Genomic DNA, 23,051 nt, shown 5'->3' with positions numbered 1-23,051 from the left:
TTGTTTGTTAGGCAAGACAAACCCTTATGTCTTAGGTCACGGTAGGACCAGTGATGATATAATGGCTCGGGTGACCTCGCGGCGCGTGGTGGTGGGAAGGGTGAGATTTATAGGGCAGGCGAAAAAGATTGTACTCCAGCGTAGTGTCGGCGACGACCAAAAAAATGCTTGCCGGACATGCACATGAGCAATTGAAATCGACTTCGGCGCCGCTACGGGAGTGGGTGGTGAGCTGCTGAGGTGGCTCGACTCAAGCACGAGGTCGCATCGCGACTTCTCACCCATTCCATAATCGTTGCCTCTTCCACCACGTTGGCGATCTGATTGGCTGTGGAGAGCGCGGTTTCCCAAATTTTGGCTCAAACGTGCCATCCCACCATCAAGAACATAGCAGCAGGGTCGTCGCATGCATGTCATGCCCGACCAATGTTATTATTATTATCATCGCCGTTGTGGGCTGTCGCGGCTAGAGCCTGGCGTGAACACTGTCGTGCTCTCGCCGAAGTTCGGGCAGTGGTGCATTCATCGCAGGTACAAGATGTCGCGCGAATCCGCCCCATCCTGACAAACATGCTGCATTCCTTCCTCGCCTAGCACCCCGCCACAGCCTCACATAAACGCAGTTGCACAAGCCTTCGCCTTGACAGCTTGCCTCCATGAGCCGCTGGCCTGTTGTCGATGCCTTTGCATCCATGGCCGATATGATCGAACAGGCACCATCTCTCGGGCGGTCTGACGATAGTGCCGTCGACTCGAACTCGACGGGCCCGCAGACGCCTCATGACATTTCGCCTTTCGCCTATGCCGAGACCTACGCTATTCCTCCCCCAGATATGACAGCGCTACCACAGCGAGCAGGGACACCGCAGCCCTCGCAGTTCCGCGCTGCACTTCCCGACATCATGGACCCTGAGACTGCAGCCAACGTGCCTATCCGAACTGTTTGCTGCATAGGCGCCGGTTATGTCGGTATGTCACGCGATCATGGATATCGACGTGCGACTGTCAGTACTGACATGTATGTGATCAGGCGGCCCGACTGCTGCAGTAATCGCATTGCACAACCCTCACATTCGAGTGATCGTCGTCGATCGCGATCAGAAACGCATTGATGCCTGGAAGGGACGACATCTGCCTATTCACGAACCCGGCCTCGAAGATGTTGTTCGAATAGCAAGAGACGGTGGAGCGGAATGGCGGAGGAGGTCTAGTGTCGGACAAGCGCGGGCAGGTGCGATCGATGGCGAGACGCCAGATGAGGTCGTTGAGCCAAGACGTCAGCCGAACCTCTTCTTTTCGACCGCATGTGTTGAGACGATCAAAGAAGCGGATATGTGCTTGATCAGCGTCAATACACCAACGAAGAAACGAGGCGTGGGTGCTGGTCGAGCAACGGATATGGCTGCCTTTGAGGGCGCATGTCGTGATGTTGCGATGAACGCGAAGCCCGGTTGCATACTCGTGGAAAAGAGCACTGTTCCATGCAAGACAGGGCAATTGATGAAGGATATTGTATGTCTCACGTGATCTTTCCAGAATAACGCAGAGCTAACTTTCTACACAGATGGAGGCACATCGACCAGGCGTTGTCTTCCCAGTCCTATCGAACCCGGAATTTTTGTCAGAAGGTACAGCAGTCCGCGACTTGATGCAACCCGATCGCGTAGTCATCGGATGCGAGTCGACCATTTCTGGCCACCGAGCAGCTGCAGCACTCGCCAATCTATACGCTGCCTGGGTACCACGATCGAGGATTGCACCAATCAATATCTGGTCCTCTGAACTTTGCAAACTAGCCGCCAATGCCATGCTTGCTCAGCGGATCAGCAGCATCAATTCGATCTCTGCCATCTGTGAAAGGACTGGAGCCGATGTTGGCGAAATCGCAAAGTCAGTAGGCATGGACCCTAGAATTGGCCCGCAATTCCTTAAAGCTGGTCTGGGATTTGGAGGCTCATGTTTCAGGAAAGACATCGCATCTCTAACATATCTTTCCGAGTCGCTTGGCCTGCCCGAGGTAGCGGCGTACTGGCAACAGGTGCTCACGATGAACAACTTCCAGCGCGACAGATTCGCACGCAATGTGATCGCCACGCTCAATAACTCTCTGCGAGGCAAGAAGATCACGATCTTGGGCTACGCATTCAAGAAGAACACAGGAGATGCACGCGAGTCGCCAGCTCTGGATGTCATTCGTATTTTGCTCGAGGAAGGACCAAAGAGCATTTCCATCTTCGACCCATTGTGCAGCGAAAGCGACATCAAGCGAGAGCTGAGTGTGCTGGAACAAGAATTTGCAGTCTGCAAGCCGGAGGGACCGGTCGAAGTCCTCTCGGATCCCTATGTGGCGTGCGCAGACAGCAATGCAGTCCTCGTGCTCACAGACTGGGATATGTTCAAGATCACCGAGCAAGCCAAGCCGACCAAACCGGAATCTTCTGCAGATAGCTACGATGGCGCCACACCATCTGGTCTCCTTCGCATCACCTCTAATCTCGACCAAGTCAACATCAGCAAACCACCTACACCGCCACGAACACCAAAAATGTCTCCACTGCCAGCAGATCTGCAAAGTAGATTGCTTCCGGAAGCAGTCTGTCCTGCTGACTGCACGGAATGTACATCCACATCTGGCAGCGGCCAGACAGAGAAAGACACTTCGACGCCGCTATACTGGGCCGACATCTCAAAGATCATCAAAGAACCAAGATGGGTCTTCGACGGCAGAGGTGCCCTCGATCCTCGTGCTATGGTCGGTATGGGTTTCAGGCTGGAAACACTAGGTCGCGCGAGCATGTATTGAGAATGGAAAGTTGCAGGAATCATCTTGGCGCATTGAACGAGTTCAACACGATTGAGGGCTCCGAACAAACAGGGCATGCATGAACGAGGATAATGTGTAAGCGGACATGTCCGTTAGTGAGCGAGGCGTTGGTGGCGTTGATCATTGTTTTCGGAGGGTGGTCGAGAAGCTCCCATACCCCGTTTCTAGAGTACGAAGTTGTATGCACGAGACCCGCAGACCTGTCTACAGGATAGCGCGTCATGTTCGACGATACGTCCACCGCGACTGCTGGCTCGAGCAGCGCGTACGTGTCGGTACCAGGCTCAAGAAATCTACTTGGTTTGTCTGCAATATGCAGCGTCTCTCAATCGTCCTTCGAGCAGCGGCCGGCATGTAATACCTTGTGCTCAGGTACAACATTGCCAGCTACAGGAAACTGAGCGATGGTGGTGTCAACACTGCTTGGAAAGTCTGTGATGTGACCTAGAGCAGACAGACTCTGTAAGTCTGTGGCAATCAGAATCTCACCGGCTTGGAAGTAGGCCTCAGAATCGCTGGAAATGCTTGGGCGGGTCGGCAAAGCGATGCGTGCTAGTCCACTAAGGAAGATGGAATATTGTATCTATGTCATGTGTCAGTAAGGCTGCATCACAGACCTTTCGAGAACGATTTGCCGCACCTGTCTCGCCCACGCCTGCCCGATATACGTCTGTGGTGGTATTACGCCAACAAAGCTATTCGTGAAGTTTCCAATGGGATAGTTCGCTGCGCCTGCTGCTCCAAAGGGAGGAGCTGCAAGATTCCAGCATTCGAGGGTAGAGGCATTGTTCGCTGTGCCGATTGCACTAATGTTTAGGCCTTGAGCTGTTGTGAGGGATGGGCCGAGCATTGCGCCCATCATGAGTGGCCAGGCGAAGGTGAAATTCATCTTCATTGTTGGGAAGTCGAGCGACGATGGATTCGTGAGGTTGGGCAAGAAGATGGGGTGGACCTAGAGCAGTACTTTGGAAAGCCGCATACCTTATGTATCGACGTGTCTACATATAGCGAATGAGTGCGCTGCGCCTCTGTCCATGCTGTGCAATCCTTCCTACAAACCGCTTCGGAGCCCAGGACCCCAATATAATGTCTTGGTATATGCAAAGGGCCGTCAGCTCTGTTGATAGGCGACATCTAGAGTGGAGAAAAGATGTTCAATATGACGTACGAAAACTCCGTGTAGCCTTGGCTGGCCTCATTTGTCATTCAGCCCATTACTTCGTCCTTCTTCGACCTCGTTGTCAGTCGTCATCAGCAGCGGTATACGGACGAGACATGAACTACGGTGAACGAGGGTGAGAAACCTCTCGATTCCGATTGCTCATTCGCGATTACGTTAAGCCGTTCGCCAGATATGTGGACAACAGATCAGCAGTATATGTACATGCTCGCGCCCGTTGTGATGTCGCTCCGTAAAAGCAACAGAGACCAATGCCACTAGAGGCCGTCTGATCAGCTCACAATTCGCTTACACAGCATGAGATCCACCCTTTGCCGCCTTCGTCTCCATTGTCCCTGCCGTTTCGCTCGCCTGGCGTACCTCAGTATGCACAACAACCTCCATGCTCGCAGCCTCGCTGCGCGATTCTTGCCAAGACGACGAAATGCCGCACTTCACGGCTTTGCCATTCCAAGACGTGAGCGAGAAGTTTCGGAAACTCGTAGCCTGGCGAGGTCGAAAAGCCGTCGTGAGGCGCTTGAGGAGAGATGGCTGCGTAGCAGATGGTCCCGTATCCTTCTCAGCATCTACAGCTATGTTGTGATTGTTGATGTCCTTCGGGAAAACTGCAGAATTGGGCGATACACCATCGGCATCTGTCGTCGTGGTGACTGTAGTCGACTGCGAGCAATCCGTATCATAATGCTTCTTTAACACCGCTGACCCCTTCCGACTGAACAGCATCCTCGCCTTGCTGCTGACAGAGCTCCGAGTCCCCGTCGACGACTGCTTTGGCGTACCCTCCCGACTCAAGCTCGGCCACACTTTATGCGCCCCCATGGCCACCAACCCAGACCGATACATCTCCACCGCATCCCTGCCAAATCCAAAGAACACGAAGATGAACATTCCACCGCCAAGCCAGACGTAGACTGGATAAAGCACCCGGCCTTCACTGGGGAACATAAGGATCTCGTCCCATGTCTCCGCGCCATGCCACCGCTCCCAACTGAAAGGCTCAAAGTCCTTTTGGCTGAGGTTGGAGTAGAGCGTGAACAATTGGAGGGGCACGAAGAAGAGGACTAAGGTCGTACAGAAGAGATAGAGGCGTAGGAAGCGGTTTTTTGTCATGTTGCTGTTTGCGAGAATGGAGGCGAAGGTGAGGTGGTGGTGGATTAGGCGGGTGAGGATGAGGACTATTGAGGAAACTGGTCAGTATTTATCATCCAAAATAAGTAGGTGGGAACGGAACGAACCAGCGTAGTAGGCATCCAAGATTGTCCAAAGGACGGGCGGAAGCCAGTAGATCGCCACTGTGAGGTACGTGGTAGAGATATCAGGCACACAACCCATGATGCCGAAGATGGCGTAGCGGCGCGCTTGGACGATGTAGAGGATGAGCATATGCAGTGCGGGGAAGCCCAAACACAACATTCCATCTATGGCTCTTTCTCTCAACAGCTGCGCTTTGGTCTTCCCGCCGAGAGAAACACGATTGGTATCCATAGCGTGAGCCAGTCCGCGAAGAAGACTTGCTAGTGCAGCTGGCGCCGCCACTGTCCAGGCCGCTTGGAGACTGACTTCCACATCGCAGAGGCCGTGACCGTCGAACCAGGTTGCGATATTGTCGTTGGGCCAAATAAGGGCGTTGGTGAAGATGCGGAGGTTGAAGACGATGGTCCAGAGGACGAGTGTCAGTGCGCCGAGGTTCTTATTGCGATAGTGGGAGTAGGCTGGGCTGAGGAGCGTGATTGAGACGAGGAAGGAAAGTACTGCGAGAGCGGTCGCTAGGGGGTATGGGGCATCTGATGGTAGTTGCATGTCGTCCGTGACGTCTGTAGTGGTTGCACGCTGCAGGAGGCCGAGGAGATTTGGTATTGGTGCCATTGCTGTTGCGAGTTCGTCTGTGTCGGATTGATACTTCTTTATGTGTTTGCTGTCAATTCAAAGGAGCGGTAAAAGTGTTCGATGTGTGATATTGTGGTTGCGGAAGGAATGTCAAGAAACAAGAAGAAGAAGCAGATCAAGCGATGTGGGTCTGACAGTCCTCGTAGACTTCCAATAGGCTGTGGAAGCTCTCAATAGTAGAGTCAGAACCAATACCGCATCAATAAGCGTGACGATCGATAAGACCGTGTCTTCAATAAGTGGCAATGTGAGCATGACAGAGCATGGGAAAGAGACCAGTACAAACCGTCTCTACAGGCCTCAGTATGATGAGAAAGTGATTGTGAGGCCATAGTGTAGCAGTGGCGCTGTTATAGTTCTTTGATGGTCGTGGTTGGGAGTACATGTGGCGGCCATATGGGAGTGCTGAATTTGGGTGTCAATAGGATTTTAGCTCAGCGGTCAATAGATGCAGGTGAAACGAGCCGCTTCGAGGGTAGGAAGTGTTTGTGAATGCTGAGTACGAGACAGAGTCTGGGTATAGAAGGTGGTATTCTGATCGCCGCTGTCCATGCCGGATTGGTGGTGGCGCCACAAGGACGTCAGATCCAGTCCATATCTATGGTCATCGTGGTCTGTCGGATCAGCCGAAAGCAGGGAGCGCTCATCTATCTAGACGGGCACCCATTGCTCCCCGCCGAGGAGCTTGAGAAGGATTGTGAGGAGCCAGTTGGGCTGTAGAGGAGTTAAATATACATGGAGGAGGATGTTGGAATGTCTGGTCGTCGCTACATCCGATAGCTCCGTTAGCAGAATATGTACGGAAAGCTTCCGCGCGAGCAAAGTTGAGTATTTTCTGCTCGGGTGATCAGAACTGTTGCACGCGAGCTTGAGGAAAGCACCTCCAGATCGAAACTAACGGCTGTTGAGATGGCGCCCTCCAAACCACTATCCCGGCGCATGCAAAAGCAAGGGCCACCCGAACCACTGAACGAAGGCTTCTTCGGCAAGAAGAGAAAGTCTGCGGCTCCTACGAATGGAGCTATCAAGAAGCAGAAGAAGGGCGGGAATGCGCCAGCGGTGAAGGCAGTGGCGAACGGAGGACCGAAGCACGCTGCAAACTCGGCTGGCAAGAAGAGCACCAAGGGCGACTTCAAGACGCAGCAGAAGATCGCCAAGCAGCCGTTGTCGTTGGAGGAAGATGAGGACGACGTCTCCGATCTGAGTGGCGATGCTATTGACGATGCAGACGTCATGGAAGATGGGCTGAGTGGTCTGGCAGGCGCTGATTTAGACGACGCACTGGACAGCGATGCCGAGGATTTCGCGGACGCACCGTCGGATCTGGAGGAGGAAGACTTGCTGGACGAGGACCAGGATGTCGTGCAGAAGGGTGTATGGTCCGAGGATGATGATTCCGATGGTGAGGAAGCATTGACAGCGGCGAATATTGCAGGCCTGTCGCAAAAATTAGATGCACGACGAGCGGAGGAGGAAGAGGATGCCGAGCAAGAACTGGCGGACGATGCGCTGCAGACCAACATTGCTCCTGCAGACTTGGACCTGAGCGATGACGAAGCTGGAAAGACGAGTAGCCTGGCGCCCGATCTACAGCTATTGCGAACTCGGATCACTGAGGCTGTGCGAGTGCTCAGCAACTTCAAGGAGCTCCGCGACCCTACTCGCAGTCGTGCCGACTACACACAAGCCGTTCTGAAAGACATTGTTGCGTATTACGGCTATTCTCCATTCCTTGCCGAGAAGCTCTTTGGCCTGTTTACTCCACAAGAAGCCCTGGCTTTCTTTGATGCCAACGAGACGCCTCGTCCGATGGTCCTGCGTACGAACACACTACGAACACATCGACGTGACTTGGCTCACGTTTTGATCAACCGTGGTGTTAGTCTCGAACCTGTTGGGAAATGGTCAAAAGTCGGCCTGCAGATCTTTGAGTCTCAGGTCCCTCTTGGTGCCACGCCAGAGTACTTGGCTGGGCACTACATCCTGCAAGCCGCCTCCTCCTTCTTGCCTGTTATGGCATTAGCACCACAAGAGCACGAACGGGTGCTCGACATGGCTGCTGCTCCCGGTGGCAAGACCACACACATGGCGGCTCTTATGAAAAATACTGGCTGCATATTCGCCAACGACGCAAGCAAAGATCGTGCCAAAGGTCTCATAGGCAACATCCACCGTCTAGGCGTGAAGAACACCATCGTCTGCAACTACTCCGCCCAAGAGTTTCCACGTGTAATGGGAGGCTTCGATCGCGTACTCCTCGACGCACCCTGCTCAGGAACAGGTGTTATCGCGAAAGATCCTAGCGTCAAGACAAACAAGACGCCCGACGACTTCTTGAGGCTACCTCATCTCCAAAAGCAACTTCTGCTCTCCGCCATCGACTCAGTAGACCACGCAAGTAAGACCGGAGGCTACATAGTCTACTCCACTTGCTCCGTCACCGTCGAAGAGAACGAGCAAGTGGTACAGTACGCGCTCAACCAACGGCCCAACGTCCGACTAGTCTCTACGGGTCTCGTCTTCGGCAAAGAAGGTTTCACAAGGTACCAATCCAAGCGCTTTCACCCTAGCCTGAAGGAGACGAGGAGATACTACCCTCACGCCTTCAACGTGGACGGATTCTTCGTAGCAAAGTTCAAGAAATTCGGTCCGACAGGCGCCACGGCCGTTAAAGCGCAAGGCACGCCCGCGGAAGTGGCGAGGTTAGCAACGAATTCCAAGGCGGATGCTGAGGCTGAGGGTGTAGCTAATGGAGATCATGATGAGGTTCCAGAGAATAGTGATGAGGAGGTCGCTGAAGAGACGGAGTTTGGTGGGTTCGATGAGGATGAGGATCAGGTGTATATCGAAAGGAGTTTGAAGAAGACTATGAGGAGGAAGGGGATTGATTTTAGGGCGACGAAGAGTAAGGCTGTGAAGGCTCTTCATCCGGAGAGGGTAACGAATGGAGAGACGGTGAAGGTGAACGGGGTGGTGGAAAAGGCTACTGAGGATGATGTGAAGGTGAATGGGAAGAAGGTGGTGGTGGACGGCTCGTCCAAGGTCAATGAGGCCAAGAAGGAAAAGAAGAAGAGTGCGAAGAAGGCCGTATAATCGCTCGTACCGCTCTCTTATCGACATGGCCATGTACTCAGACCATCCCCGCCGCTATGAGCAAAGCTTCCGACCTGGACGCGTGGTCAGCGAATAATCTGACCACAAAGTCATTGTTCACTCACCTGTCTCGATTTCGAAGCTCAAATCACTCGCGCGACACAAGAGACACGGACGTCTCTTTGTTCTTACAGCGACAATGTGTTATTATAAGAGCCCCTTCTCAATCGGGACACTGGGATTGTATCAGACGTGCTAATAGGGAATTCCAATATAAGATTCCCAGACCACCAATCAGGAAACGAGTCTCGGCAGGTTAGAAAGGATATTACGAAGGCGATCGAAATGGCTCCGTCACTACTCTACACTCAGTCTTCCACATGGCATGGTGAGGGGGAGGGCCTGCTTAGACAGCATATCGACAACTTTGCGGGTCAAGATGTCGCTATGCCCGAGGGCGGGCACAACGGTGCTGCCACTCAGATTATTGCTGGGCCTTCTTCCGTACTCTGCTATGGGTGCGGGCAGTCCTTCAGCAATGTAAAGGCGGTGCTGAGGCATTTGCACACGGCGCATCACATGCCGTTGAGTCCGCATTGCAGCTGTGCGATGTGTCGATTCTCGAGAAACACGCCGCCGCCTGAGCAGGGTTTGCTTGGTGGACAGGGTGGTGCTGCAGCCAGCAACGCTGTGCTCCAAGGAACTGCTCCCCTCAGCGTCCTCACATCCAAGCAAGCTACGAATGATGCAGACATTTGGTCCAAGATCTCCGAAACCAATCTTCCGCCTCTGCTTGGCCAGCTCGAGGCCGGTACGCTCCTCACCAGCCGTGACGGCAGCATCGTCTACCGTACCCGGGCAGCTGCTCCACCACCACTACTGGATACCAACGGCAACCAGGTCCGTAGCGCAGCCACCAGCCGCTTGATGCGCGACATCTCCTTTCTCCCTACACTCATCCCAGCCGATATACCAATTTGGCATATCCACTTTTTTGAGCGCCTTGCCGCTTCAAAGGGCGTCGACCTTCTCCTAACAGATATCATGGACCGCCTGCCACCCCACAATACCGTCAGCAAGAACGGCTTGGATATGAAACTCCAGCGCTATCGCGCTAGCATGGGCTACCTTCCACTCGTGAACAAGGATCTGGAGAGGAGTTTAGCGTTTCAGAGTAACGTTTCCACGATCCAGGACCTGATGGTATGGCAGGGGAAGTCGAACACGATATGGTTACCAACGCATATGGGGAGGAAAGGGCCGTGGAAAGTTGTACAGCCGAATTGGCATCCTGGACATAAGAACAGAGTCGCAGGCGGCAGTCGAGGAGGTGGAATCTACATCATCGACTCGTTGCCGGGCCTCAGCGACCGTGTCCGCAACATTGCCGATACGATCGTGTATCTGGACTGCAAACTCATCGACCTCCGACTCACGCCTGCGGCTGAATTGGATGAAGAGGATTTGGCTTTGAAGCAGGAGGTTTTGTCTTGGTATGAAACGCTGGAACCTTGCTCGGGAGCGAGGGCGCTCATGTTGAAGCGAACGAGTAATGCTGAATTTGAGCATTGGCTTGCGAGGTCTAGGAGTGGGGTCAGTTTGAAGCAGATTAGGAGGGCGCTTGAGGTTGCTGAAGCGGGGGGAGGGCCTTGCGGTGAAGAGTATGTAAGGGTCGTGGGCGGGGATGAGAAACTGGTGGTGATGCTTAGTGGGAGTTGAGGGACAATGTGGACACTGTTGTGGTCGCTTGGGTATACAAGGATAGTGAACAGTATTTATCATCGCTCACGGGTCTGCAGACATTGAATCAGCTAGACTCGACGTCACGGAAACTGACCTCCACGGACATCCGATCCAACAAGAGTTAAGTGAAGCACGTAGCGTGAAAGTGGGTGCAGGTCTGGAACTATGTTCGATACTACCCTCATCGTCGCAAATAACAGTAGCAAGGCAGCGACGTGTTTCAATCGATCCACTATACCACGATGTACAGCTCCACATGCTCCTGACACCACCGAACGCCCTAGCTGCGTCATGGGATACCTTAGCTCCAGGAGCGGCCCTGCGAAGTGCTATCCTCATGTATGGACCAGTCTAAGCAAGCATGAGGAACGCAGCATATCTTAGCTGCTTGCCAAGCCATGCAAGCAAGTGGAAGGGTCAAGCCAAGAGCAGCCCAAGCGAAGTACATGCTTGTCTGTGCCATCAAAAGCGACTTGGCCTAGTGGTGAAATGCGTACTGTATTACTTGCCAAGCCTATGCAAATAAGTCAACACGAGACCGTTAACAAGGAACGGCCGAGCCAAGAGCTGAGGAAGCGGAGTGCATGATCCTTGTGTTACTGTACCTGTTGGCAGTATGGACGAGCAATATGCTCAGGAGATGTTCATGTGACGTATGCCAGGCACGCTGGATGTCTGGCGCTTCACTGGCCATGGAGACTGGAGCCTAGACTCCCTGGAGCTGATAGAACTGTAGCATTAGGAAGGTGAGCTTCCAACATACTGAGTCTATCTCTCTTGCTCAACGCGATATCAGCACTTTCCAGGCGAAAATCTCAAGACAAACCATAATGCAGCTCACCATCTACCTCCCCATGCTCAGTACTACCACTGCAGTCTCCGCAGTCTCTTGTTCTCATGCCGTGAACTCGAAGATTGCCATCCAGGAATTCCAACACTTGGAGCTGATCAATATATCCAGGGCATCTCAGGGACCTACAAGGACTACAAGACTTGTGCTTCTCAGGGCAATTGGTGGTCTGTCAATGACTGTCCAGGACGTGAGTAAAACCTACAACACATTCTGGTCCACTTCGCGGCTGATTTCGAGCTCTAGAGGCTGACAATATCCGATGCTGCATGAACTCCCACTGCTACCATGGTAGTACAGAAGGTTATTGCACGAACACCAAGACGAACACTGGATCGGGAAAATGCCCATACTCTTTGAAGAAGTGAGTGCACTTTTGTCCGAGTCCGGCCGATGACCATTCATGATATCTAGCTACTGACGCCGAGCATAGGAATTTGGGCTGTCCAGGTCCCAGCGATGTCCAGTGCTGCGTACATACTGCGTCCTGATGGGCCAATGTGTCGTGCGTAGCCTGTCAATCATGTCTCTGCTCCGGCATGATGCCGTGAGGATCTATCACCTGTAGATTCAGTTCACCATCAATTTCGCTAGCACTGGGACAACAGCAACCGTCTCAGATAAGTACGTCTATAGATTTGGCGAAGATGTCTCACATCTAGGTTGATCCAGTACTTTCGAATTTGGTGTCCATGATCTCGTTCCTCGCCTGGAGTTCATAAACGCATCGTATCCGACTTCGGCATCTCACATCCCGAACCCCTCTGCTAGATATGTCAACATGCCGACGCACCATGATATGTTAATGTTGCTGACATAGGCGGTATCGTTCGTATAGTAATGAACGATCCTGCAATACCTAGTATACCAGATCTCAGCAGCAGTCGTCGTCGCCTCCCCAGTGTCAGCACGACATCATGCCATTGACGTCCGACCTCACGCTTGATCCAAGCAAGTAGGTCACAGTATTGTTCAAGAATCTTTACCGTTGATCAGTCTACTAAAAGCAGTGAAGATTCGATCCCAAAGCCATCGACGAGAAGACCACACAATTCAATGAGAAGCTTATCAAGATCATGGAGGGTGGGCCTCGTTGTATGTAACACAATCATCATGGAACCCCGAAGTCTGGGAATCTGACGAACGGTCACTGAAATGATCGATAGGGTGGGAAGTGGGAGCAGAAAAGTATCGTCAAATGAGATGGAACGGCGAGACGCCGCTACCGAAACCAGGTATCATCGCAATCGCCACGTCAATTCAAAGAACACCACAAGCTGACCACATCCTCGAACCCAGTCGTCCTTGACTCCGGTAAGAACATCACACTCCCCTCTCGAGACCCCGGCCGCACAGTCCCCTGCCGTGTCTTCCACCCCGAGGACAACGCAGCTCCAGAATCGCTCCTCTACCACATCCACGGCGGGGGCTGGGTCCTGCAATCCGAGCACTTCCAAGACATAATGCTCCAATACCTCGCCACCCACTGTAACCTCGTGGTCTTATCCGTAGGCTACCGCCTCGCACCAGAACACCCCTATCCAGCCGGCAACGAGGACTGCTTCGACGTAGCCGAATACCTCGTCGATCACGCAAAGAGAGATTATGGTGTTGAGATGGGATTTATGAGTGGCGATAGTGCGGGTGCTCATCTCAGTGTGGTTACTACCTACCACCTCCTGAAGTCTCGACCCGACTTCGCATTCAAGGGCCTGGTATTGAACTTCGGCGCGTACGATCTGAGTGGGTTCCTACCACAGGCATGGCTGTTCAAGCTGCCATTGGTGTTGGATGTGGAGATTATGCAGAAGTTCATACGTCCCCTGTCACTTTCATCCTTCCTGGGTCTGACGGTACTGACTGCGTTTGTTCAGATACATCGAAGCCTACCTGCCCAACACGACACCAGAACAACGCCGGGATCCGATGATCTCGCCAGTTTTTGCGGATCTGAATAGTATGAAGCTGCCCTCGGCATTGTTCGTAGTAGGGACGCTGGACTGTCTGCTGGATGATAGTGTCTTTATGAGTGCGAAGTGGCGGATGAGTGGTGCAGAAAGTTTGCTGAAGGTGTTTCCCGGTAAGTGTTGAGCTTTAATGCCTGCGCCAAGAACATCTGCGACAATCGACTGCCGTGGTCATTAGGCTGATACGCGATTGCAGGAGCACCACACGGGTTCGTCTTCTTCCCACCAGGCGAAGGCGGAACACCAGAAACGCAGAAGTCGCTGGACGATATCACGATGTATATCAACGAGCGCGTATGAAGTCGTATATGTGCTCAAGGGTGTGCTGTATTTCTCATCTATATGCCACGTATAAGTCTAGTCAGTAGCCGGCATAGCCTCATGGCCATGCCAAGCCATTACCACCTGAATACAGCCGGTCTTGTGTTACCTCCGGCCGCCTTCCCGTCTCTGTCTCGTTGCCTCGTTACTTTTCATCCTTCGCGGATTAGTGAAGAAGAAGAGTCTATCGTTTTTCGAAGTGGATTAAGGGCACAAGGTATCCACGGAAATGTGTAAGCTGTCTGGCATGGATGTTCGCAAGGCTGCTGATCGCTCAGTCATCCGCAGTAGGTTTGTACATAATCGTGGTAAGGAACTATACATCATTATCAGTATTCGATCGTGTGTACGCTAAGAAACAAGTAAGCTCACCTTCCGCTTGTACCTCGTCGTGCCACTGGTAGCGAGCACGCCACTCTTGATGCTGCTCGTGGCCAGATGATTCAAGACAGTGTGATTTGGCATGAGCAGCACACTGGCATCGTCTTTGTGCGGCATGTTACCATTCAGGATACTCTTGCCAAGGAACATCGGAAGCGAGGGTGGCTGCGGCAGGTGCTGCTCTACTCGTTTCGCTCGCTGCACCTTTTGATCTTCGGTATTGTTACTGTCAAGGTCGAATAGAAAAGCTGGAATCTCAGACGTATACTTCGGTCGTGGTAACTTCTGCTTCACAGGCTTGGGTACTGGTTGGGTGCGCGGTGTCGGCGTTGGCAGCGGCTCGGGCGCCCGCGGTATTGATGTTGGCTGAGCTGGTCCAGCGCCAACAGTCTCCTGTAGCGTAGAGGGCTGTCCACCTTCGACTGTCTCTGGTGCACGTTGTGCAGGCCGAATGTCCATAGGCCTGGCAATCGCCTCCCCTGTCTCTATGGCTTGGGCGGCCGTCAATGCGGCTCCAGGTATCGGCATCGGCTCGGCAGGTACGGGTGCCTGCTCAGCCGTGGCTGGGAGAGGAGCGACGACCTCAATGTAATTGACTAGAATGTTGGTGTAGTCCACAGTCGTGGGCAAGTCGTCTGAGGTAACCATATCGCCACCCACCAAGAACTTGAGATGGTGAGTGCCCGGCTTGAGCTGTAGCGTTGCCGTGAAGCCGCCATTCTCCTTGTCCGGATGTAGCTTGAACTTGCGTTCCCAGTTGACAAAGGTGCCAGTTACGTAGACCTTGTCTGAGTCGCCTCGCCATGTCACAGTAGTGGGAACACTGGGCGCTGAGGAATGAGACTCAGGCATGAAGGCATCGAGATCGCCAATCTCGTCATCGTCTGCGGTCGTGGAGCTCAATACACTCGACCTACGAGGCAAGAGCCCATCAACCTCGGACTGGTATAGCGGCGAGCTGACATCTTGTGCGGTGAGAATTGGTGAGCCAGGTGTATGCAGCTCCTCCTCAATTGGCAGGGGCAGTCTAGGCGGCCTGTCATATCGGTTGGTGGTCGGTGCAGAGTATGGTGATCCTTGTGGTATGCCTGTAGGCTCGAATATCTCCTTCTCGCTCAATCCATCACCAGCCTGAGGCACATCCACTGGGCGTGAAGATGGTGATGAAGTTGATACTCTGTCATCATCCACAGGCGGCGCGGGTAGTGTCTGAGACCTAGAAGGTGGCCTACGCTCTTTGCTCTCCGTCTGGCCCATGGCAGACCTGTTCGACCTGTGACTCGACGCCGAGTCGTCCGTAGCTTTGGATCGCGAAGTCGCAGATGTTATCGATCGGGCTCTCGAGTGTGTTTGAGTTGGTGAGGCATGCTCGCGTGTAGTTGTGGTGGAAGCGGCGCTGCTCGGGACAAGAGTCGAAGCCGGCGCTGAAGGTTTGGTCGAGGCATGTGATTGCTGCTTCCGTTTCGCTTCACGAGAAGCTTGCCTTTCGAGGATGGAGTATTTGACTGACGCTGGCGATGGTGACTTTGCATTTTCTTCGCGCGATGATGACGACTCTGCATTTCCCATCGTCCTGCCTTCCCACCCAGATTCCTTACGGTACTACGGTGACGTTATCTTCCTGTCTATTTCATACTATAGTGTGGATGCTTCGTGCCCTTGGCTCTCGTCCAGTCTCATTAAAGTCAAGGGTAACACCGCATGCTGAGAGGGCGAATGAGGAGTGAGACGAAGAAATGATTATGAAGCTCACCCGCGTGCCCACCATGCTCCTCTCTATCGACACGCCCGCCCCAATTTGCATGTGAATTTAGCGGTTGGGGTGCAGGGTGGAGGCTGTGGAGCAGCACACACGCCACTTTGATTCGCTGCAATAGAGTTCTGCACCTCATCGACATCCTGCACAACACCGTTCCTGGATTGCATGCATATAAGTATCAAGCCAGCGGGCTATTGGCTGGCGACATCAATGCCATAACATGAGCTGATCGCATGCCAAGAAAGAAAACATGGACAAGGCTGTCGAGGGCCAGGACCTCTTGAATGTACAGTCCGTATTTGCCGTCCTCACCACTTATGTTATCTGGCCGATCGGACTGGTCGTATACTACGTTCTACTCTACCTGGCAATCGCGATACTGTTTTTAGCCAAGATTCTGTACACACCAGTCGGATGGTTATTACAGCCTATCATATACATGGGCCAATTCTTACTCATCGTTTTATGGACGCCTTTCCGCTTGTTGGCGAAGCTGGAGGTAAGCGGCGTCTGCGGTATGAAGTGGACATCACTAATTACTGGTAGACACTCTACATCTATCTCGGCGTGGCAGCAGTGGTCGGTCTCGCTATCGGCGCAGTTATGCGGTACCTCTACGGCTCACTGTCTGGAGTATTGCACCTGGATACGCCACCAGCAAGGTCAGCCAAGGAGTACCGCCAGGCAAAGCGTAGAGAGAAGGAGAAGACTGCGGCTTCATTCTACCCACCACTGCATGCATCACCTCAAAGTACATCGCCCACACAGCCTTCGCAAGCCTACTATAGCACCTCTGATGCTGCACTAAAGTCACGACATGGCAAAGGTCTCCTGAACCAAACTATCATGGAAGAGATGGACTCCGACTATTGACAATATCAATGAAGCTCTATGATAAGGCACGACTCATGCTACTCGCTGGGTAGCGACCTGCGCTTGACCCAAACCCGAGTATCATCATTACTGTTGTACACACCGGTGGCCTTCCGATGCCGTGGCATCTTCCAGTCTCCGCCACCAGCAGGCTCGATATCCCACATGGCGATCATAGCGGCTGGGAACAGCATAGCTTGCTTGAACGCAAACGCTCTGCCTTTGCACATGCTTGCGCCACCGCCTAGCACGAGTCAGCGTGTACCCAGCAGGAATTTCGCGGAATATGCGACTTACCATAAGGCCTAATGGAACCCATATCAGCTACCTGACTCTTCTCACCCTTGTCGAACTTGATATGGCGGTCAGGTTTCCAGGCATCGGGGTTAGGAAAAGAAGCAGGGTCTGTATTATGCAAATCGTGCGCGACATGAGCATAATCGCCTTTGCGTAATTGCCAGCTTGGGGCTTCCTTGTCACGACCTTGTAACACAAAGTCCTGCTTCACGATCTTTAAGCTCCATGGAGCAGCATCAAGGCGGAGACATTCAATATAGCAGCTTTTCAGTAACGGACAACTGTTACACAACCCGTCAATATCAAATGTCTCCAGCCGTGGCGACTCAGCTATCGGCAGATCGGACTTTGGCTGAACGACCCTAACGTATGGTGCGATTTCTTCCCGGACCATGGCCAGCAGTGCTTTATCAGCATAGATGCGATTGATCATCCAGAATATTAATGTATCAGAATTCGCATTCGCCGCCCAGAGCAACGAGTGTTCTGTCGCGGCTCGAGCACGTATACTCCAGCCATATTTACGATACACTGACATTCGCGCCATCACCAAAGACCCGACATCGTCGAGACTACTCCACTTTGAGTCTGGTTTCTCACCCTCCATGTGCTTGTCCAGCATAACATGAAAGGTGTCAACGGCAGCGAGGATGCGTTGTCTAGCAATGTGTGCTCGAGTCAAAGCAGGAACTGGGAACCACCTAGGCAAGCCGGTAGCCAGCATGAGAATCCCCTTGTCCAAAGTCCAAATATCCTCGAAGAAGTCTGGATAGTTTGCCAAGAAGTCCGAGCCAACGAGCGAAGGATTCGTGATATGTGCAGCATAGTCTCTGACGAGAGGCAGAAGACTGGCTTCTACCACAGACTCTCCTGATTTGTTCTTAGTAGTCTCCACCCCACTCGTCCTCTCCCACGGCATCTGATCAACTAGACTTTCACTCCCCGTCACAAAATCCATGATCCTTCCTCTCAGTCTCTCCCCCGTGTCCCGAGTCATGTTTCCCAGACTCGGCTCGCTAAGCAGATGTTTATAGCATGTCAACATCTCCGGTAAGGCGGCATCGTACTTGTCTTGTTCTTGCTTTGGAAACCCGAAGACCACGCTGAGTATATGTCTTGAGACATCATCAGAGGTGGCGATAGTAGACTTTTGATTCATCAGTGCTGTTGCCAGACTTGGGTTGTGGATAATGTTGTGTCGACCGCCAAAGAAGTTCAGAGTAAAGATTCCGGGACTCATGCTATCGCGAAGGCTGGAAACGAAGGTCGTGGCGTCCAAGGCCATGTTTGGAATGTGCCCGATGAGTGGGAGCCAGTAAGGCACTGCTGGGACTGTGTTCGCTCCATCTCGTGATTGTCTTGTCCTGCTCGCTACAAAGCCAGTATAGATTCGTGTTGCAATCAAGACGAGGAGGAGTCCGATAGGCGCAAGTAGCCATGGACTGCCAAAGCGCTCTTGCCAGGAGATGAGGAATGCATTTCTCCCAGGCGCACCTGTCATGAATGGTGTTCCCTCCATGATCGATTTGACTTGATCGATCTTGCACAACGAATGAAATGGATGTCGTTGTGCACTTGCTAGAATACTAATGGAAGATGTTGTTCCAGCTGAGCACGAGCCAGAATCCGCTAGCCATCACTTCTTCATTTCAATTCCTTTCCTGATAATCAGTCATCACTACGCGAGCTACGCGAGCCTGTCCCGAGGTCGTCCTCGTGCGAAAAGCACCTCGGGGTCGACGTGATGGGAGACCAGGTATGTTACGTGGAGGAAGCGGGGTCAGGTCGGTATCAGGCAGTATGACCGTTGTAGAGTATCGTGTGGACTCTATGCCCATACAGGATCTCGAAACTTGTTACTACGACGCCCACGACTTTCTCCACTGATTCCAGCAATCTCTGGTGTGCACTGTACATATCAGAGCGTGGACAACCTACTCAGAATCGCCATACCAATTCATCCTGCAGCATCATCTTGATATAACTGTCCGAAACTCTTTTCGAATTGCAAGAATGACGGCCATCAGCATTCCAGATAAGGACATTGCATCTCTGGCGGGCAAAGTGGTCGTATTGACTGGTAGAAGTCGGCTACCATTGCTAAACGGCTCTGCTGACAATGACAGGCGGTTCGGTAAGCCAAGCTTGAGACAGACTGAACAGCCGTTTCGTTCTCATACTGAGCCAGTGTACTCCGAAATGATCATTGATAAGTCCTTCAGTCTGGTATCGGTCTTGCCACCACAAATTTGCTTCTTGACCACGGCGCTATTGTCGTATCCGGCGATATCCACGAATGTCCACTGAAGCACAAGAATCTGGCAAGCCACATCGCGAACGTCGTAGACTGGAGCTCGTTATCGGCTCTGTTCGACAAAGCTAAAGACCAACATGGAAGGATAGACCATGTATTCGCGAACGTGAGCACTGTCCCATCAACCCTGAGCACACATGCAATTCACTAAGTCATCATGCGATTGTCAGGCTGGAATATCAGGCCGTGCAGACTATGTCAATCCTCGTCTCAATGAGCAAGGCAAACTTCTGGAACCCGATCACACCACTCTAGACACCAACCTGAAAGCCGTTATCAATACAGCCTACCTCGCAATCCATCACTTCAAGTCCCAATCGCCACCAACAGGAAGCATCGTATGCACAGCCTCCATAGCAGCTGTCCAACACTTCCGGGCAGTCGACTACGCAGCAGCTAAACACGGCGTCTTAGGCCTAGTCCGCGGTCTTATACCCGCGTTAGCTGCCGACAGTGTTCCTGTTCGTGTCAATGCTATTGCACCACACTGGACGACTTCTGGTATGGTACCGGCAGCATTGCTAGACGCGATAGGACAGGCTAGCCAAGGCCCAGAGGCAGTGGCGAGAGCAGTGGCGTTGCTCATGGCTGATGAGAGCAGGCAGGGACAGCTGGTCATGTCGCGAGAGGGAAAGCATTTCGAGATAGGTCAGAGGCTGAACGAAGTCACGGATGAGCTGACAGGAACGGCCGAGGAGCTGAACGGCACTACAGAGAAACTTGTAGCATTCGCAAGGCAGCACGGCCAAGCTTCTTGATGATAGTAGCAGATACTGATCGGTGTTGATGGAACTCCATCCAATCTCGCATCTTCCCGCTGTCCATCACGTAGTAGCGGAGATCATATGAGATTCAGGTTGGTGTGGACTAATATGTGGACAGCGCACAAAGGAGTGTCATTAAGAGCTGTCTACTGATCTCGAGTGCGTCATATTTCATTTCTTCAGATCTTCATCCATCATCCGCGAAGTATCAAAAGATCATCAAGCATATCGTGTACTAAGCAGCCGCAGCAACAGCCTGGACAGCCTCGCGCTCGCGCTCAAGCACGTTCTCCAACGCACCAAGAGCACCCTGTCCAGCCTTGAGATCCTGCTCGAAGTCCTTCAAGCCCAGCTGCTCGTCCGTCCACAGGGGCTCGACGACTTCAGCGTTCTGAACACCTACGCCGATGAAGCCACCCTCCTTAGCCCAGTCAGAAGTGCGCTTGATGACGAGCTCGTTCCAGACACTCTCCAGCGCCTGACACAGGTGGTCGCGGTACTCCTTGATGTGGCCAGGAGTCGGAGTAATGCGGAGTCGCTCTTGTCCGACGGGTACGGTTGGGTAATTGATTGCCTGCACATAGATTTGGTGCTTCTCCAACAGCAAGTCTGAAGCCTTCTTCGCCACCTCGGCATTCCCAACCAAGACAGGAATGATGTGCGAAGGATTCGGGATGACCGGGATATCCATTGAGTTCAGTGTCTCCTTCACGGCACGGGTGTGTAGCTGCTGAAGACGCCTGTCACCCTGGTAGGCAGTCTGGTACTTAATTGCGGTCTCAGCACCAGCCATTGTCGCGGGAGGAAGCGAAGTCGTGAAAATAAAGCCTGGGGCCAAGGAACGAATGGTATCGACCATCCTGGCCGAACCAGCAATGTAGCCGCCCACACAGCCGTAAGCTTTACCGAGAGTGCCAGTAATGATATCAATGCGGTCCTGAACAGTCCCTCTCGGGTTTCCGCCGTTGGCATAAACATCATAATCCAAATGCTCAGCTACGCCAGCGCCACTGGGTCCATACATGCCGACGGCATGGACTTCATCGAGAAAGGTGATAGCGCCGTACTTCTCCGCCAAATCGCAAATCTCCTCAATCGGACCAATACTGCCGCACATGCTGTATACACTCTCGAACGCAATGATTTTCGGCGCGTCTTGTGGCAAGCTCGCGAGCTTGTTCTCCAGATCCTCCATATCGTTATGTTTGAACACGATTTTCTTCGCCCCAGAGTGGCGAATGCCTTGGATCATAGAAGCGTGGTTCATACTGTCGCTGAGAATAACGCAGTCTGGGAATTTACTTCCCAGTGTCGCGAGCGTAGCATCGTTCGCCACATAGCAAGACGAGAAAACCAATGCTGCTTCCTTGGCATGCAATTTCGCACAAGCCGCCTCAAGCGAAACAGCATGCTGATTGTGCCCAGATATGTTTCTAGTCCCACCAGCACCTGATCCGTATTTATCCAACGTCTCGTGCATCTTGTTCAAGACATGCTGGTTCCTGCCCATACCAAGATAATCGTTCGAACACCATACCGTGACCTTCTCCTCGGCAGATGACATGTGAGCACGTGGGAATTCTTGTGCCAAGCGATTGATGTTGTTGAAGTAGCGGTAGCTCTTGTCCTTGTGCTTCTTGTCCAGCTCGTTTTGGTAGAAGGCATCATAATCAAACTTGACGGGGTTTGGTGGCTGTGGGGCCATACCGTGCTGGTGCTGCTGAGTTGTAGACTTTGCTCCGGGTGGGCTAAAGGGGACATGCTCACGCCTTAGACTGTGCACATCGACGGCCTGCGCCTCCTTGGGTGCGGTGGTGTGCAGCTTGGCCCGTGGCGGCTTCGTGTGATAAGCACGAGTTCCACTAAAGGCGCCGGCCATGGCAGAGCTAGCGATGTTGCGGCCGCTCTGGACAGATAACGCCTTGCCCATGACCGGGCAGCGACGTGCGATGATTTGCAGGTTCGACATGGCACCACCACCCACAGCGGCGGCCTGCTGAACATTGGCGCTGTTGGACAGCAAGCGCAGGGTGGCGGGCGAAGTCTTCTTCAAGAATGGGCACATTGTGCGGCTTTGGCGGAGTAGAGCCTCCATTGCGATGGGATATGATTCAGATGGGTTTCCACAAGAAATGCTGGCAGTCGTAGTAGATTGGGCGTGGGAAGGGCGGGCATGTGTTCAAGCTGAATACTCCGGCTTATGTGGGATCATCGACGGAGATGTTACATTATTTTAAGCTCAATGGCCCCACTAATCTCGATGCGTAGAGATCAGACGATATGCCTTGCTTCTGATTAGCTGGCGGGTTTAAGCATAGAAACGGCCCATCTTTACCCAAGTGCCTCGGTGCACCCAAATTTCATTACTTTCTGCTAGAGCACACCAAGCATGTATCTTGGATCGACATAATTGAGTTCACGGCATGTATTCAGAATGGGTAAAGATGCTCGCCAGTACTGAAGTCAAGATATATAAACCGAGGCACTATCTCGAAGCTTGGCATGGTCAGAGAGGAACGAGAACGAGCTGCAGCAAGGTCTGCCGTGCAGCAGGCTGAAGACGCGCGTTATACTACATGTGAAGGCAACATTTTACAGTGACGTGGCCATCCCGAGCCATCATCTATTAACAAAACGCCAACGCTATGCCCCCGTTTCAACGCTGAATTCGAGTTAAGCGTAATCGACCTCCACACTCTCTAATCCTTCCCCAACCACTTCCAGACTCTGCAAGCCACCTACGAACGCCTTGATCTTCTTGAACTTCTTCCCCAGCTTCTTCGTGTTGAAATGACGAT

At 52.7% G+C, this 23,051-nt stretch overlaps 11 protein-coding genes across 11 annotated transcripts; 6 read left to right on the top strand and 5 right to left on the bottom strand.

The window, feature by feature from the left end:
- Positions 1–656: 656 nt before the first annotated feature.
- LTS14_009530 (uncharacterized protein) lies at positions 657–2,803 on the top strand (the record flags this gene model as incomplete). The annotated part of the gene is made up of 3 exons (XM_064842212.1): positions 657–969; positions 1,031–1,512; positions 1,565–2,803. 3 exons carry the CDS (start codon positions 657–659, stop codon positions 2,801–2,803), a joined length of 2,034 nt encoding a protein of 677 aa, XP_064690118.1.
- A 346-nt stretch (positions 2,804–3,149) lies between these two features.
- On the bottom strand, positions 3,150–3,719 carry LTS14_009529 (uncharacterized protein; the record flags this gene model as incomplete). The annotated part of the gene is made up of 2 exons (XM_064842211.1): positions 3,150–3,407; positions 3,465–3,719. 2 exons carry the CDS (start codon positions 3,717–3,719, stop codon positions 3,150–3,152), a joined length of 513 nt encoding a protein of 170 aa, XP_064690117.1.
- Positions 3,720–4,292: 573 nt separating this feature from the next.
- On the bottom strand, positions 4,293–5,870 carry STE3 (a-factor receptor; the record flags this gene model as incomplete). Its single annotated transcript, XM_064842210.1, has 2 exons — positions 4,293–5,179; positions 5,240–5,870. 2 exons carry the CDS (start codon positions 5,868–5,870, stop codon positions 4,293–4,295), a joined length of 1,518 nt encoding a protein of 505 aa, XP_064690116.1.
- A 930-nt stretch (positions 5,871–6,800) lies between these two features.
- Positions 6,801–8,984, top strand: NOP2 (rRNA (cytosine-C5-)-methyltransferase nop2; the record flags this gene model as incomplete). The annotated part of the gene is made up of 1 exon (XM_064842209.1): positions 6,801–8,984. The coding sequence occupies one exon, from the start codon at positions 6,801–6,803 to the stop codon at positions 8,982–8,984; it is 2,184 nt and encodes a 727-aa protein (XP_064690115.1).
- Positions 8,985–9,329: 345 nt separating this feature from the next.
- Positions 9,330–10,703, top strand: LTS14_009526 (uncharacterized protein; the record flags this gene model as incomplete). Its single annotated transcript, XM_064842208.1, has 1 exon — positions 9,330–10,703. The coding sequence occupies one exon, from the start codon at positions 9,330–9,332 to the stop codon at positions 10,701–10,703; it is 1,374 nt and encodes a 457-aa protein (XP_064690114.1).
- Positions 10,704–13,040: 2,337 nt separating this feature from the next.
- On the top strand, positions 13,041–13,844 carry LTS14_009525 (uncharacterized protein; the record flags this gene model as incomplete). The annotated part of the gene is made up of 3 exons (XM_064842207.1): positions 13,041–13,387; positions 13,452–13,657; positions 13,741–13,844. 3 exons carry the CDS (start codon positions 13,041–13,043, stop codon positions 13,842–13,844), a joined length of 657 nt encoding a protein of 218 aa, XP_064690113.1.
- A 295-nt stretch (positions 13,845–14,139) lies between these two features.
- GAL83 (galactose metabolism- protein) lies at positions 14,140–15,815 on the bottom strand (the record flags this gene model as incomplete). Its single annotated transcript, XM_064842206.1, has 2 exons — positions 14,140–14,181; positions 14,238–15,815. 2 exons carry the CDS (start codon positions 15,813–15,815, stop codon positions 14,140–14,142), a joined length of 1,620 nt encoding a protein of 539 aa, XP_064690112.1.
- A 440-nt stretch (positions 15,816–16,255) lies between these two features.
- LTS14_009523 (uncharacterized protein) lies at positions 16,256–16,878 on the top strand (the record flags this gene model as incomplete). The annotated part of the gene is made up of 2 exons (XM_064842205.1): positions 16,256–16,504; positions 16,552–16,878. 2 exons carry the CDS (start codon positions 16,256–16,258, stop codon positions 16,876–16,878), a joined length of 576 nt encoding a protein of 191 aa, XP_064690111.1.
- Positions 16,879–16,916: 38 nt separating this feature from the next.
- On the bottom strand, positions 16,917–18,460 carry LTS14_009522 (uncharacterized protein; the record flags this gene model as incomplete). Its single annotated transcript, XM_064842204.1, has 2 exons — positions 16,917–17,122; positions 17,176–18,460. The coding sequence occupies 2 exons, from the start codon at positions 18,458–18,460 to the stop codon at positions 16,917–16,919; spliced, it is 1,491 nt and encodes a 496-aa protein (XP_064690110.1).
- Positions 18,461–19,294: 834 nt separating this feature from the next.
- LTS14_009521 (uncharacterized protein) lies at positions 19,295–20,247 on the top strand (the record flags this gene model as incomplete). The annotated part of the gene is made up of 3 exons (XM_064842203.1): positions 19,295–19,309; positions 19,398–19,595; positions 19,660–20,247. 3 exons carry the CDS (start codon positions 19,295–19,297, stop codon positions 20,245–20,247), a joined length of 801 nt encoding a protein of 266 aa, XP_064690109.1.
- Positions 20,248–20,488: 241 nt separating this feature from the next.
- ALV1 (5-aminolevulinate synthase, mitochondrial) lies at positions 20,489–22,348 on the bottom strand (the record flags this gene model as incomplete). The annotated part of the gene is made up of 1 exon (XM_064842202.1): positions 20,489–22,348. One exon carries the CDS (start codon positions 22,346–22,348, stop codon positions 20,489–20,491), a length of 1,860 nt encoding a protein of 619 aa, XP_064690108.1.
- Positions 22,349–23,051: the final 703 nt, after the last annotated feature.

The sequence above is a fragment of the Recurvomyces mirabilis genome (assembly GCF_035927965.1).
Source record: "Recurvomyces mirabilis strain CCFEE 5264 chromosome Unknown scaffold_32, whole genome shotgun sequence".
Lineage (NCBI taxonomy): Eukaryota > Fungi > Ascomycota > Dothideomycetes > Mycosphaerellales > Teratosphaeriaceae > Recurvomyces > Recurvomyces mirabilis.
Note: the sequence above shows the minus strand (reverse complement) of the source record. Positions and strands in the feature narration are given on the sequence as shown.